The sequence below is a fragment of the Seriola dumerili genome, unplaced genomic scaffold, assembly GCF_002260705.1.
Source record: "Seriola dumerili isolate Sdu_G_001 unplaced genomic scaffold, Sdu_1.0 BDQW01000449.1, whole genome shotgun sequence".
Classification (NCBI taxonomy): Eukaryota; Metazoa; Chordata; class Actinopteri; order Carangiformes; family Carangidae; genus Seriola; species Seriola dumerili.
In genome coordinates, this window is record NW_019174704.1 from 4,748,840 (window position 1) to 4,765,471 (window position 16,632).

The 16,632-nt window shown below is 39.5% G+C and overlaps 2 protein-coding genes across 2 annotated transcripts; both read left to right on the forward strand.

Moving 5' to 3' along the window:
* Positions 1-116: 116 nt before the first annotated feature.
* On the forward strand, positions 117-8,065 carry dlat (dihydrolipoamide S-acetyltransferase). Its single transcript, XM_022762278.1, has 14 exons — positions 117-526; positions 1,775-1,876; positions 1,963-2,087; positions 2,622-2,784; positions 3,524-3,650; positions 3,889-4,070; positions 4,173-4,314; positions 4,440-4,507; positions 5,048-5,152; positions 5,477-5,584; positions 5,698-5,816; positions 6,275-6,437; positions 6,597-6,733; positions 6,825-8,065. The coding sequence occupies exons 1-14, from the start codon at positions 272-274 to the stop codon at positions 6,952-6,954; spliced, it is 1,926 nt and encodes a 641-aa protein (XP_022617999.1). The 5' UTR covers positions 117-271; the 3' UTR covers positions 6,955-8,065.
* Positions 8,066-10,604: 2,539 nt separating this feature from the next.
* On the forward strand, positions 10,605-14,635 carry LOC111234284 (immunoglobulin superfamily member 11-like). Its single transcript, XM_022762279.1, has 7 exons — positions 10,605-10,688; positions 11,654-11,808; positions 12,055-12,121; positions 12,303-12,434; positions 13,382-13,537; positions 14,129-14,251; positions 14,345-14,635. The coding sequence occupies exons 1-7, from the start codon at positions 10,625-10,627 to the stop codon at positions 14,545-14,547; spliced, it is 900 nt and encodes a 299-aa protein (XP_022618000.1). The 5' UTR covers positions 10,605-10,624; the 3' UTR covers positions 14,548-14,635.
* The last annotated feature ends 1,997 nt before the right edge of the window (positions 14,636-16,632 follow it).

A 16,632-nucleotide genomic window follows, 5' to 3' on the forward strand; every position in this document is an offset into this window, starting at 1 on the left:
TTGTCTTCGTTTTATTCAGAGTGGTGGTTATTTAGTGATTACATTTTGAAATACCACTGTTTACGACACCTCGTTGTAAGGGGCGGCAGGACAGAGAGGAGTGCCGTAAAGCGCTGTGTTTTGGACTGGAGGAGGTCATTAGAAAGTGAGGAGGAACACCGGGACGGTTCTCGGGGCACAGAGACACTCGGTGCCAGCTTATCTCTGATGCCGGTGTAAGATAAAAAAACATTATTCAACAGCTCTGTATAGTGTTTCAATCGCTGCAAAAATGCTTCGTCTGATCCTGCGGCTCAGGCCGTCCTCCGGGCTTCCCTGTCCCCGTGTCCTCCCAGCCGGGCCTGCTGCTCTCAGCTCTCGCTCCGTGCCCGGGACCGGCTGTCTCAGGAAGCTTCACCGTGGAGCGGGGAACCGGCCCGCGTGCTTGGGCTCCGGCTTCAGCCACAGAGCGACTCTGCTGCGGTGTACCCAGCTGGCAGGCGGCTGTCAGACCAAGCGTTTCTACAGCCTCCCGCCGCACCAGAAGGTACAGTTACTTGACCAGGTTCCGGTTGTTGCTATAGCACCAACGTTCACGGTTACAGCTAGCATGACCTCCCTGGCTAGCATGATATAGCGCTGTGATGTACCGAGCAATGTGTGTCTCTGCTTAAAAGGTTTAATCCAGGCTAAAATAAAGGCCGTGGCAGAGGTTTTAAACGGTAAAGTGAATTCCTACCAACACTGTCAGTTAGCTAGAAGTAATAGCACCAGAACATTAATTTGATGTCATGTGGTGTGTTTCCGATGTCATTTGAGCTACATTTACAGTTCAATCAGGTTGAATTAAGCGTGAAATAAAGGCGATCACTTATGGGCTAGAAAGCGTCCCCATATCCCCTTAAAGACATTATGGGTGGTGTCATGGGAGTCTCAGGACTGTAAATCAGGCCCAATAAGAATCCACACTCTCATATTTCATATTTTTCTGCCGCAGTTGTTATCTCCTTGAGTGACATGGGAGACTTTGTTTATACTACTCTAAATCTAAGCAGGTTTAGACTGTGTCCTTGTAGTGGTGTAAGAGGTACTCAGATTTTTAATTGAATAAAAGTAGCAGTACCCCGGTGTAAGAATACTATGTGACTAAATGAAAGACATGTTTCCAAAATTTTACTTCACTACTAAAATTACAAAAAATTAGCAGTACTACAAATAAAAGTATTGAATGTGCAGATTGGCCCATTTTTGAAAAGTGTGTATCTTATTAGTGGATTAATAATGTGACATACTAAAGATTTTACTGTCACAGCTGTCATCTCCTCTCCTCCTGTATACACAGCTGTTGAGTTTCTTCCCAAAACATAACAAAATTCTTTTCAGGTCTGTGTGCTAAGATTTTCCTCTACTCTCTGGTCTAATGGAGATCTGTTTGAGATCCCTTCTCTTAGCCTATGTCTGTAATTTTCTATCAGATGTTACATGACACTGAAAGGTACCCTAAAACAGCACACATGTGGTGTAATGCAGCTGTATGTAGGTCATTTTATTGAGCAAGGGAATGAGGTGATGGTTATGTAGCAACTGCAGTGGCAACATCTGAAATTTGGCAGTGTTTGCAATGCCCTGTCTTGAAGCCCCAGTGAAGATGATGTGAAGTGACAATGGTGATCTTTTGGCATTCTTGAACTGAATGGCCTTTTCTTTGATATTTGGTTAGCCACCAGGTTAAATATGACACTTTCTCCTGACTCTTTCATTCTTGAGCTATTGGAATTTGTCTTTTGTTGAACAGGTGGAGCTTCCTGCACTGTCACCCACCATGCAGACGGGCACAATTGCTCGTTGGGAGAAGAAGGAGGGAGAAAAAATCGGCGAGGGTGACCTTATAGCTGAGGTTGGGAGCAGTGTATGTCTGTGTTTCCATGTTATTTAAGGAAACCATCACTAGACACTTCAAAAAAAATGTTTCTGTCTTTGTAGGTGGAGACTGACAAGGCCACAGTAGGTTTTGAGATGCTGGAGGAATGCTATCTGGCAAAGATCCTGGTTCCTGAGGGGACCAGAGATGTCGGCGTTGGGTCAGTGATCTGCATCACGGTTGACAAGTAAGTGTCTGTTGGTTGGCAATATAAAAAACATAGATGTCTGATTAGAGTCTCAGATGCTGGAAATTTACACTTTGTTGTTTTTATAGTGATGAAAATTCAAATTAAGCTAGACAGTAGATCACACCTGAGCTGATCGATTAAAACCATTTCATTAATTAGTTGATTGACAAAAAATATTTAGCAACTATTTTAGTAATCAATTAAATTTGTCTTTGTTTTACAAGCAAAAGTGCTAAATGTTCTGGTTCCAGGTTCTTATATTTGAGGATTTGATTTATTGTCTTCATCATCTATGATAATGTAATAAATACCTTTGGGTTTTGGACTGTTCTTCCATTAAAACAAATAATTTGCATAAATCAGTTTGGGCTCTGGGAGATTATAACACATCTTCCACTATGTTTCAACATTATTTAAATAGAACAATAAATCAGATAATCAAGAAAATATCCTGCATGTCCTTTAGACTGGATATGGTTATGCTTTGTGTAAATTTGTGTCTAATATCTCTGTGTATATTTTCCCCTGCAGCCCTGACCTCATCTCAGCCTTTAAGGACGTAACACTGGACTCACTTAAAGCAGCTGGTGCTGCCCCTTCACCAGCCGCCTCTGCTCCTCCTCCTCCACCTCCTCCTGCTGCTGCTGCTGCTCCTCCTGCAGCCCCTGGCAGCTCTTATCCCACACACATGAAGGTAGGTGTGTTCTTACATAAACAAAGTACAGTTAGGTGTGGGGTAGTCAGAGAGCAGCCGAGTCGAGTGATATAGAGTCTGTTTACCGTCACCGTGTCATGTAGCCGCAGGCATAGTTTTATCAGGGCTGTTCAGTCTGACAGACTGTCTGTTAGGTCTGTATGTGATGGCATCATTGTGTGTCTGCTGCATGTTAGAGCAAAGCAGCAGAATAGAGTGATTTGGGGACATTTTCAGTTTTCTCTCTGTATAATAATTATTTTTTAGTATCATCCAGGTTGTAAGTCTAACCTTTATATATTAGTATAAAGCTATTAGGTCTGTCGAGTAATTCAGAAAGTAGGCTGGACTTGCACAACTATATCTCCTGTCAGTATAAGTAAGTCAAATCAAATCAAGTAATCAAATAAAATCAAATAAAACAGCTGCTCCCTATTTGTAACTCTGTACTTTCTCTTACTGAAGTTATGATGTCAGGGTTTGTCCTCGTATTGCCTCAAAGCATGATCTTCAACCAGACTTTGTTAGATGCTGCTCCAGCAAAAGTTCCTGAACCAGTAATATAGCAGCAACAGGACTTATGCCCTTTTGAGTTGCTCTCGAAACCTCAGTTATCCTGGAGCCTTAACAGAGTTTTTCACTAGTTTCCTGTAGCAAGTGATCAGACTGGAAGCTACACAGATTGCATCCCTCTGCCTTGATTGCTTAAGTAATTGTGTGTTTGATGTGTGTGTTACAGATCACACTTCCCGCCCTCTCTCCCACCATGACGATGGGAACAGTGCAGCGCTGGGAGAAGAAGGTCGGAGAGAAGTTGAGTGAAGGAGATCTGCTGGCTGAAATCGAGACTGACAAGGCGACCATCGGTAAACCCAAACACCTCAGCCCTGAAATATTTGCTCTGTGTACTGCAGAATATTAGAATTTTATTTAAGATCTGGTTAATTCTTGTTTTTATTTTATCATACCATGTGTGATTTTGGTAATCACACATGGTATGATAAAACTAATCTGTAAAAAGACTGTACAACTGTTATCTATCCTGATGCTTTAGCATTACAGTAAAAGCTCAACATGACCCTTTCATGTGTTGTTGGTGTGTAGGCTTTGAGGTGCAGGAGGAGGGATATTTGGCTAAAATTATGGTGGCGGAAGGAACTCGGGACGTCCCCCTGGGAACACCACTCTGCATCATTGTAGAGAAAGAAAGTGACATATCTGCCTTCAAGGATTATGTGGAAACTGGAGTGACAGAGGTTTCCACACCTCCTCCGGCTCCAGCACCGGTGAGGCACATGTAGAACTTACACTTTCAAATACAATATTCAGTTTTAATATCACTCTTATGGTTGCTACCTGATTTGTGAGCATTTTGTGTTATTTTGTAGGTTGCAGCTCCAGCTGCTGCAGCACCCATTCCTACTCCTGCAGCTGCTGCACCAGCAGCACCCAGGAAGGGGCGTGTGTTCGCCAGCCCACTTGCCAGGAAACTCGCTTCTGAGAAAGGAATTGAACTGGCGCAGGTCAGCGGTAAGTGATGCAGGTGGTCAAAATGAATTTTGGTAGAACATTTATTATTTCAAGTGAAATACTAAATATAAAAAAAAAAGCAATGATAAAATATATTTTTAAACATGGAGCTGTTTTCTGTTCAGGCTCTGGTCCTGATGGACGTGTCACCAGGAAAGATATTGAGAGCTTTGTTCCACCAAAGCCTGCACCTGTAAGTGAAGCTTCCACTTTTTTCTGTATACATGACTCCAGATTAGTAATGCACATATATGTAAGAACTTTGTTTCCATACTTGATGATTTTCTTTAATATGCTATAGTGGTGAAGCAATTAATATGGTTTAATTAATTAATCATTGTGTATTATATAAAGCAAAAATGCTAAGTATTCTCTCTTTCTAGCTACTAAAATGCAAGTTTTTTTTCTTCTATTATTGAATTTGGACAAATGTATCGATTTGAAGACCTCAAGCTCTGTGAAATTGTGATTATTTTTCTACTACTACTACTGCTACTTCCAAAAATATTGAAAAGTTATACCAGTATCTGGTTATAATGTTGTGGTTGATCAGTGTCTATCCATGGCCTGTTTTGAAAGAGTTAATCCTGTATTTTGTAGTTCTAATTATTTTCCATGGCTGTAAATGAAAACATTTTTTTTACTGGTTTTAATGTTGTGGCTGATCGCTGTAAGTGTCTCAAGGTTTTCTTGTGATGTGTTTTGATGCAAATGAAATCATTTCCATTGGCAGACTGTAGCTGCTGCTCCCACTCCAACTGCAGCTCCAGCTGCTCCTGCACCTGCTGCAGCTCCTGCTGGGACCTTCACAGACATCCCTATCAGCAACATCCGAAAGGTTAGAGCAAACACACACCTGACTGTTGGTGGTCCATGGTGTCCAGTTATAGCTTCCTGTTCTGCTCAAACTTCATTTACAGCAGGCAGGCATAATTCATGTAACTCTCCCTCTGTGGTTTGATGCTGGTGTATTAAAAGCTGTAAGGCAAACATCCTGAGGAGTTTTCACAGTGTAGCTCTGTTATCTCTGACCTGTGCTTCCACATTTTGCCCCAAAGACAGGCACTCCATTTATCAACACAGACTCGACTAACACACCTCATTCCTCCCTACAATAAATTATGGATCAAAGCTGAAGTGCATATATTTGTCTCTCCTGCAGGTCATTGCTCAGAGGTTGATGCAGTCCAAGCAAACCATCCCCCACTATTATCTGTCTGTAGATGTCAACATGGACCAAGTGATTGAGCTTCGGAAAGAGCTCAATGCTGTGAGTCTTTGCTTGTAAATGTACATGTAACAGAATGAAAGACAGAAAACTTCTTTCCCTTAACTAAGATAATTATTTCCTGTCTCTTAAACAACCTCATCTCCTCTGTGCAGGAAGTGAAAGCCCAGAATATCAAACTTAGTGTGAATGACTTCATCATCAAAGCCAGCGCTCTGGCCTGCCTCAAGGTCCCCGAGTGCAACTCCTCCTGGTTGGACACGGTCATCCGCCAGTGAGTAAACACATAAACAGACATATCCAAACACGCATGCTGTTTGGTTCCAGTATACAGTGAACAGCCAATTTGTTCTCTTGTAGATCCACCGTGTGTAGTCCTCCTATCTGGTCATCCTTTCTCTGTTATTTGCTTCTTCACATTTTGTCTTACATCAAACCTCTTTGCATCTTAAATCTAGATTTTAAATTCTGTCACTAATGATAACATTTTGAGTCATTTAAAGAAAAAAAGACTAACAAAGGAAGAGCTACAAAAGTATTAAGTAGTATTATTATGTTAGAATAAAACTGTGACCTTTATGTTAGATATGGGTCCCTAAAAGTGTAGCTGCATGATTATACCAGTAGAGGCCACTCAAAGAACATTTTTTAACTCTTCTCTGTTAAGAAGCAAAGTCACATTGAACAAATTGCTGCTCTGTCATCCATATTGACTGATTTTCATTTTTCTAGGAATCATGTGGTGGACGTGAGTGTAGCAGTGAGCACAGCCAGCGGTTTGATCACACCCATAGTGTTTAACGCCCACACCAAAGGACTGGCTTCCATCAGCTCTGATGTGTCTGCTCTTGCTGCCAAAGCGAGAGACGGCAAACTGCAGCCACATGAGTTCCAGGTACAACATATGATACCTGATTCTGTGGGTGTATGTAGTTTTTCAGTTTCAGGGGTTTTAAATGTGTGATGGTTAGTTCTATGTGGATTTCATCTACTATTAGTGAACCAGCAAATTTAAATATTCCTTTTTGATGTGTGTGTTTTTTTTTCCCACCAGGGAGGTACATTCACAATCTCTAATTTGGGAATGTTTGGCATCAAGAACTTCTCAGCGATTATCAACCCTCCTCAGGCCTGTATCCTCGCAGTTGGAGGCTCAGAGAAACGGCTGATGCCCGCTGATAATGAGAAAGGGTCAGTGTTGTGATTACAATACTTATACCAAGTAGGACATACTGCACTTCAAAGCTCAAATCTTGACACAATGTGTGTTTGGGTTTCGCAGGTTCGATGTAGCCAGCATGATGTCGGTGACACTGAGCTGCGACCACCGGGTGGTGGATGGGGCAGTCGGCGCGCAGTGGCTCGCAGAGTTCCGCAAGTTCCTGGAGAAACCTGTCACCATGCTGTTGTGATCGGACTGTACTGCCATTAAAACAGCAGCAACGGGCCGAGGCCTCTCGCTGAAGTTATCCGCTTGGTCTAAACCAGTGTGGATCCTCCTGTGATTGGCTGGCCTACCACCAGGTCACTCCCAGTTACCCTGAAGGGGAAGAGGCAGAACTCACTCCGCTTACCTGTCTGTCTCGCTGTCTCTCTGTCTGTCTTCCTCTCCTCTTGCTGTCTCACTCATATTCTATTTATTGAGGCCCCATCTCATGAGAGATCAGAATTAGGTATAATTTATCCTAGAATAGAGGATGGCCATATGTCACTAAAACATTGATAATGTTTTATAAAGGGAAGTGTTAAGTCCAACCAGCGAGCACATTTCCCCCGAAACTTATGTGTGTGTGTGTTTCTACACACTTATCTGTGATTTTGTGTGAATGTGATAAAGACGATGGGAAGTGCAGTTAACTGTGGGTTCCAGTCTTTTGAGTAAACGATTGTGGTTTTTGTCTGCAAGTTAAAAGAGGATGGAGTTACATGTAAGTCGGTTTGAAACGCACAGAGTCCAGATCTACACACACAAACCTGTCCCTGTTCAGTGGTCACACTCACACACAATTGAAATATTTAGTATGTTTTTTGTGAGTTGATGCTACAGTGTGTATATTCCTCACTGTGAACACAGTGCTGTGTGTATATATATATATATATATGGTGATGAGTTCATTGGTTGAACTAACCAAGCTCTGATGAGGCCTCACCATATAATTAGTATCTGTACAGACCTGAATGATAACTAACGCTCTTAAAGGTAATACTGAATGGTTTTGCCAATTCCCTCTCTTCAGTGGGGATGTTTTATCTTTAGAATAAATCCTTTTCCTTCGAAATATTCTGTATTTCACAGCTGAAACGCACAAAGCTGGTGCTGGATATTTGTAATTTGAATAAATTGGGAGATGTTAACCTTGTGCCACAGGCTCTTTGGTTTGGGTTTTTATAATGAGACTTCTTGTAAGAGCCCAAATTAAAGCAGTTAGGAATAGAAACAGTACTTGCAGTGTAATCACTAAATATCTGAAACATTTTTGAAATTTGTAAAAGTATTTGACTCAGAACCAGGGGTCCAAGAAACTACTGACCAGCTTCATTGTTTGTTCGTGCTGCATACCAAAAAGCTGCAGCCAACCTCCCTGTACATCAGGTTTCTTCAATATCTTGTTCAGCTATCACTACTGATTTATTTAGACACACACACACACACACAATAAAAAAGATAACCACATGACATTTTCTTGTTTTGGATTTGAGGTGCTAAATTAGTACATTGCTGTCTTAATATTTTTTAGTCTTTTTTCATATCAGCAATATATAAAATCGCCATAGTAACGTTTAAGTAGTAAGATAAAGAACAGAAAAATATGACATGGGTCTAAACAAACTGCAGGTGGAGAAGTAAACCAGGGTGTGTCAGTAACGGGAGGATACTGACCTCATTGAGGTGACATAATAAAAGGTCAAGTTTTGAAAACTTGAAAAGGTCACATGTTGCTTTGCTTCTTTTGGTTCAATCTGACTTGAATCTGAAGCTATTTTATGTTTTTGTGTGTGTGTGTGTACGTGTGCATGTGTTTTTAAAGCTACTTTAATTTCCAGCCCAACTTTCCTCTAATTAGGAACTTGGTGGTGAACCACTGTTGATCACTGCTGCAAACTCCTGTAAGCCACATAATCTTTTCTAGGTCAGTTTCAGTTTTCTCATCTCATCAAGAAATCAAAATCATCTAAATGCTCATATTACATGTATAAAACTATTTACTCATGTTGCCACATGTGGCATCATTAAGTCTGACAAACGTTTTGATGGGCTCGGATTGTGGCCCTCATGGCATAACTGTTAGACATTTGGTTGTGACTGGTGGAGTGCGCTCAACTCCGACATACTTGGATGATCACTGGAGAACTTGGCAGACAGACTGACTTATGTGAGTCATGAATAACTAACAAATTTTATGCAAACTCAAACTCAAAGCAGCAATGACAGCTTTTTGTTTATCCCATAGGTCATAACTGGATGATGTCCTTATCACCAGATGCCTTGCTGCAAAGTACCAAAAAGTAATTTTTTTTAACACTTCCTCACACTAGTAGTTACAACCTTGTATATGTATTACACATGATAATGTCCTCAGTGTGTATATTATAGACAAATTACAAGTAGTCCTTTTGAATAGCGTGACAAGCTTCATCAGTCCTGTATGGTTCCAACATTCACATTAATTCAGAGAAAGGTGGTTTGTAAAGTATACAGCAGCTGATTTGACCTCATCAGACCTGTATAATCCTGTAGCAACGCTTTGAATAGAAATGTCCACAAAATGTTAACAAGATAACATATTTTCAGCATGACGAAAGATACCATGAAAACATCAAATACATGAAATGAAAAGCAGGGCTGCTATTCTCAGTTTTTCATCATGATTCATCTGGCCCTTAAATTGGTGAAAAAAAGCCTGTCACAATTTCTGAAAGCGTACATTTGCTGGCTGTATCCAACCAGTTGATATAAAACGGATAAAAGCATCAACCCTCATGTTTGAGAAGGGGAATTAGTTCGATATTAATTAGATATGTTATGTGTTGGTCCACTTCTGGATTAATCCATTTATCAAGTGAGACAATGGTGGCTTTAGAAAAAAGCTACTCAAGAAAAACACCTAGAAAAGAAAGGTTCACTTCATAAGCAATGAAGTGTTCTGTTACTCAGTTTAGTATACTTAAAAGTTTTGGTACTACAGCCTCACTTGGTCTGGTGTGACCAGTGGGCTAGTTTATGGTGGCTAATGTTAGCTAACTTCTGATGTTGTTATGCAAGTAAACCATCACTAAGCCACTTTGCTGTCTCTTCTTAGTGCTGCTGCTGTGCTACATTTGAACATGCCACAGAAAAACATTTCAATGATTAATCCACAAAAGCTTATTTTAGGAGACTCTTGGAAAACGGAGGGAAATTCAGTGAGTTATTATTGTGTAGCAGATGCTTGTGGCCACAGTGGCCGCTGTTCAACAAGAGTTATGGTCTCACTTTACATACCTATATTTATGAATACTTAATATCACTGTAAGTTAAATGTAAGCTTCTGTCAAAGATCCATACCTGTATATTTAGTTTTATTTTATCTTAGCAGCATCAGAGTGTTTCAGCTGACTGGATTGGCGGTGTGTCACACAGACAGGAACTTGGTGCAGTGGTTGTCTGGAGGGAAAACCATGTAGAATGGATGTCTTCATCCATGGCAACAAAAGCTGTACATCACATACTGTATGCTGCCCTGCTGCATTATGGGGATGTCTGCTTAATAGGAGATGTTTTTACAGAGCAGCTGCAGTTCTTTATGTTACGCTGATTAATTAGACCACAAGCTGACCCCTGTAGCTACCATTGTAAAGATTAGCAGGTGATAGGACTTAATACAAATCCTCCCGCTATCACTTACCTGCCATCTTCAGTTTCACAAAAATTTGACTCTCCAGACAGATAATGGGACAGATATGATAAAGTGAGACTGAAAATAGAGGAGGGTTGGGTTGGTTCATCATTCAATAGATTAATCATGCATGCCTAGGTTTTTTGGCCACCACCAGCTTGTTCTCAGGGGAGAGAGGGCTGCCCCTCTGTGTTTCCTCTCAGCTATGGGCTCTTCTGGAAGATGGATGCTCTGGACCCTGTGTGCGTGTTTCACCGCTCTGGAGAATGGTGAGTAAGCCTGTTTACTGTGTGAGCTTTGATCCAAATTGAGCAAGGCGAGATGAAAGATGTTTTGTAATTTTGTACACAGTGTTAAAGTGTTTTGAAGGATCTGAAAAGCTGCGTGAATTGCTGCTGCTTTTCTATACTTCTTCACATGGATTCTGGTATTTGTATTTGTTTATTTTATTGTTTTCCTGTGACAGACCTTTACAACAACAGTGCTAGCTCTAAGCCTTCAGTATTGGGACAGATATGTTTGACTGTGAGGTTGCAGATTTCTTTCAAAAAATAGACTACTTAAAGTATCTGTTGTAAAAATGAATAATTTACTTGGTCAAATTCTCTTCTCTCACTAAAAATGGAAAATTGCTTTAGTCATAAGTAAGAGTGAAGAGCTTCATCAAACTTAGGAGCTAAAGATTCAATTTTCATTTAGTGCACTTATTTCTTAATTGCTTGACTTTAACAAAAAAAGAAAAAGCTCCTGCAAAGCATCTCATTTTTCATTGTATAGTTATATCCAATTAAACCTGTTTCTCATATTGAGAGTGTAAATTTGAAAGATTGTTGATAGACCAACATTTTAGAAACCGGTGATCTACATGGAAACAATGCTGTGAACTGACAGGATGCTTTCATGAATGCAGCCCAGTGAAGTGAGCTGTTGTTCCACTCAGTCTGTGATCGGTTTGGCTCAACCTCAGAGCTGTCAAGTGTAATTAACAACTAATATGCACGCTGAATTCCCATACACACACACACACACACACAAAAGGAGGGGGGAAGGGTTCATTATTTCAGTAATGAAGGAGGAGAGGGAGGACCAGTGCAGTCTGCACGTCAGCAGAGAAACTAGGGAATTAAAAATGTAGAATAACAATAAAACATTATGGAAATTTCAGAGGTAACTCCTGAACTGAAAGGCTTCTCACATTACATGACAGGTTTTCATTTCTTGTTCATCTACACAGTTGCACTCAGGGTCACCATGAGGGAAGCCAATCTGGAGGTGGTTCGAGGGGATTTTGTGGTTCTGCCCTGCTCCTTCTTCACCTCCAGCCCCCTCTCCAGACTCAACGTTATCTGGACTATGACTCCCTTTTCCAGTCCAGAAACCCCAATACAGGTCTGCATCCCAACACAAACATGCACAAACACTGCTTACGCAGCAACACGCTTCAATCTTCTAAACTGCTCAATCTGTCAAACTACAGAAACATCAACTACCCAAAGTAAAACTTTGAGGATTCTGATGCAAACATCCACCTTAAATCCAGAGTCACAGTCAAAAATACCCTCTATGAAACACAACAAGCCTGTTTTTTTAAGGCCTGAAACTACTTACTGTATTAATAGCTGCTCTCACTTGCAGGTGATTGTGTATGACCACGGACAGGTGATTGAAGACCCCTCCCTCACTGGCAGGGTGGGTTTTACAGGTATTATAACCACTGAAAACCCTTTTAAACTGAATTATGTTGTGTCCACATATTGTTCTATAGTTTAAAACAACCTGAACTCTCTTGTCTTTCATTTTAATTCTGGGTATTTAAAAAAAAAATTCTTAATGACTATAATAATAATTATTTCATGCAAAACCAACCTTTTTACATGCTGCAGGTATTCCCTGGAGTGCGGATATTGTCCTGAATGACACACAAGTATCAGATGCTGGTATTTACCGCTGCATGGTCAATAATCCACCAGAGGCAGCAGATCCTGGCATAGGAGAACTGGTGCTCAGTGTTCTGGGTGAGTGTGTAACATTGCCATTTAACATACTGTGAATTAGGGATGCATGTATGTATTACTTCAGTTCCCAGCCTGATCTGCCGTTACTGTCGCTCATTTTTTGTACTACAAATGTATCTGAAGAGCTTGGAATAATCAAGTATTCTTTAGCAACATGGCTCTAATCATGGTAATGTGTTTCTCTGTCTGTCGGCCCACAACTTAGGTTCAGACTGAAAAACTAAAAAAACTATTAGATGGATTGCCATGAAATTTTGAAGACATTCATGGAGCTGCTAGCCTGGCTTAGTCTTAGTGTTAACAATTTGTCAGTATTGTTCTGTTTTACATTACATGAATTGATACACTCCCAGAGAAAACACTAGCTAAAATTTTAGAATATTAATGGTCATAAGTAGTATTGCTTTTTAAATGATAATGGTGATAGCTGGCTAATATTGGAGCTTTGATGAAATAATTATGCAACTATCCAGTCAAGTACTCACCCAGAGGCTTTTAAGAAAGCACAGATAAAGAATACATATGTTCCAAAGGGCAAATAATATCTTCAGACCAGACCTGAGCAGTAGTAGATAAAACTTTCCTTACAACTTATTACTAACATTACATCATATGAATGAAAAAAAAAAAAATCTCATGGTCCATCTTGCCAGTCAACTTTCAGATGTCACAGACTTACTCCGAAACCTCTAGCAGTTTTTATTTTGGGAGCTAGTACACAAGTATTATTTTAATACAAAGAGACAAAGCAGGAGCTCTATTGAAATATCACTTCAGGTCAGATGTGCAGGTTAGTCTCACTGTGGAACATCCAACAAGAAATATCCCTGAAAGAATCTCAGAACCAAACTGTCTCATGAATAGACACTGAATTGCCTGCATCAATCTGTAAAGAGTTCCACTGCATTACATCCCTTTAGAAATTTATCTAGTGATTATTTTCATAGCGCCCCCTTCGCTGCCTGTGTGCCAGTGGGATGGAGATGTTGATATGGGAGGAAGTGTCACGCTGTCCTGCTCAGTGACAGAGGGCATCCCCACTCCAGAGATCCACTGGGATAAACTGAATCCAGAGGAAATCTCACTTCCCATCAACATGGAGGGTCAGTGCCCTACACACACACACACACACACACACACACACACACACACCTCTTCGGTATATTGATCATGGAAGGTGTTGGGGATTTTCCAGTGAAATAAAGGATTTTAGTAGAGGCAGAAGAACCACTGTGGGACTGACAAACCTCTGTAATGAACAGAAACATAGTTTGTAAAAACATAAATATTCTGTGTATGCATGCATGAGGAGTTGGGGGGTAGATGTTGGAACAACTTACTTGTACAAGGCCAGGAGTCATTGTCTGTGTGTTGACCCTTGCGTCTTGGAGATTTCCCCCTTCCCTGTAGTATTTGTAAGTAAACAAGTATTTTAAGGTGCAACTCCAGCAAATATAGTATTTAACTTTCATAAACTTAGGAGACTCAAAGGAAAGATGTTTTAAGAAATAGTCCCAGTTCAGCAATAAGGAAAAAAAATGCAGGATCTTACACTTCCCATAATGCTTTTGCATACTTCTCTTCTTTTCCTTCAAGCTCTTTCTTTTCTCATTAGTTCAGTGTCATTAATGTGACTGTCCTCTCTCTCTCTCTCTCTCTCTCTCTCTCTCTCTCTCTCTCTCTCTCTCTCTCAGGGGATCTGTCTGGCTCTGTCCAAATTGTCAATGTGTCCTCTCAGACATCCGGCCTGTATCGCTGCTCTGCCACTAACCTCCTGGGAACAGAGAACTGCTACGTCAATCTGTCCATTTACAGCAGTAAGTGCCTCTGTGCTTACCCATCAAGCCTCTCGTCCTACTCTCACCTAAATGATTGCAGCCACCTGAATAATTTTCTATTTATTTGTGCAGCCCCAGACAGTTCCTCAGGCATCCTGCAGGGCGTGCTGCTGACCTTGTCTATGAGCCTGGTGTTGCTGGCGTTGCTGGTGCTCGTGCTGTGGCTGCATCGCACAGGGCAGGAAGGCAGGTGGGGGGAGGGGAAAGAAGAGGAGGAGGAGTGTTACAACGAGATCCGATACACTCCGTCTCTGATGAAGCGCTCGTTTGTTTGATTTCTCAACATGTAGATAATGGATTTTTACAGCCTGGCCAATGCTCCCTGTATACGTCACTGTTCAGCACCACAAATTCTGAATAAATACCCTAGTTCTGATAGGTGTGGCGTTTTATTTACAAGAAGGATTTACAGTTGTAGTTGTAGTTGCATATGACAAACTTTGAATATTTTTCCCAATTCCCTCAAAGTTAGGAGGCCGTTAAACCTACATTATAAAAATAGGGCATTCAGTATCCCCTGGCTTTAATCATCAATGTGGAAATGCACTGAAAGATAAGCCTGCATCTTTACTTATAGCATCCTGCCTTTAAATCAAACCCTAATACTTTATCCTCAACTTTAAATTCCTCAAGGCTTAAAACTGAAAATACTTCAGCATGTGTCCAATTGATCTTTTTCTCTTTTGGCCAGAAATCAAAGTAAACTGTCTTAACTAAATCTACCGACCTGCTGATCACATGACCAAACAAACTCGAGACAGTGTGGTTCACTGTGGTTGCATTGAAATAAATCTGGATATGAATGTTCACACCAAGGGCGTAGGTCTGGTCTCAACATTGGTAGGGATGTATCAACCCCGCAACAAACAGATTGGCTTTTTAATGCTGCCAGCCAAACGGTTTATTAACATAAAAGATCTATATTTACATTCAGGAATGCCCATAAGGTGTAATAATGTAATGTAATGTAATATATGTACATGTGTCAAATTTCCATATATGAAATATATGTACATATGAAATGAAAGCATATATGTATTTAAAGTATAGCCTGTATATGTAAAAATTACATATGAAACCTGTTAGAAATCTGAACAATATCATATTCTGACATATATGTCTAGCTAATAGAAAAATGTATTTTAGTATAGTTACATAAATATACATCCATCCCACCTATTAAGAAAATCATATACAAAAATATAAAATTTTAATAACCATGTTGTTTTAATAAAGTTGCATTTTACTATGAGTATTTCATATATGTTATTATCTTCTTATATCCAGAGAATGGATATATGTTATAATAATATAGCCTCCTTTAGGTGACACATATGGTAACATAACTGTTGATATAGGGACATATATATCATATATATGTCATAAGTCATAGTATAGTAATTCATAAAAAGTCAAAAAAATGTTAAGGTATAGTAAGGCAAAAAAAAACATAGTATAGTAGGGCATAAAAAGTCATTGTTTAGTAAGTCATAAAAACGTCATACTAAAGTAAGGCATAAAAAAGTCAATGTATACTATGGCATAAAAAGTCATAGTATAGTAAGGAAGAAAAAAAGTCATAGTATACTTAGGCCTAAAAAAGTCATCGTATGGTAAGGCATAAAAAACTCATTGTCTTGTAAGGCATAAAAAAGCTATAATATAGTAATTCATAAAAAGTCGTATAGTAAGGCATAAAAAGTCATTGTATAGTAAGCCATAAAAAAGTTTTAGTATAGTAAACCATGAAAAACTCTGTATAGTAAGGCATAAAAAGTTATACTGTAGCAAGGCTTAAAAAGTCATAGTGTTGAAGGGCATAAAAAATGTCATAGTATAGTAAGGAATAAAAACTAGTATAATAAGGCAAAAAAAAAAAGTCATTGTATAGAAAGGAGTCAAAATGTCATAGTATAGTAAGGAATAAAAAACTTAATTGTATAGTAAGGCATAAAAAGTTATTGTATAGTAAGGAAAAAAAAAAGTCATAGTAAGGCATAAGAAGTCATTGTATATTAAGGCATAAAACCATCATAGTATATTAAGGCATAATAAGTCATCGTATAGAAAAGCATAAAATGTAATATTATAGTAAAGCATAAAAAAGTCATAGTATACTAAGGCATCAAAATTTCATAATAAAGTAAGGCATGAAAATGCCATAATATATATAGTAAGGAATAAAAACTTCATTGTATAGTAAGGCATAAAACAGGCATAGTATAGTAAGGCATTTATACAGTACATCATAGTATCATAAGGAGTCAAAATGTCAGTATATTAATGTCTGACAAGGTTTTACAATAAATATCATTATCCTACAGTACCATATTCAAAATAATTTCAGGACCACAAGCCAT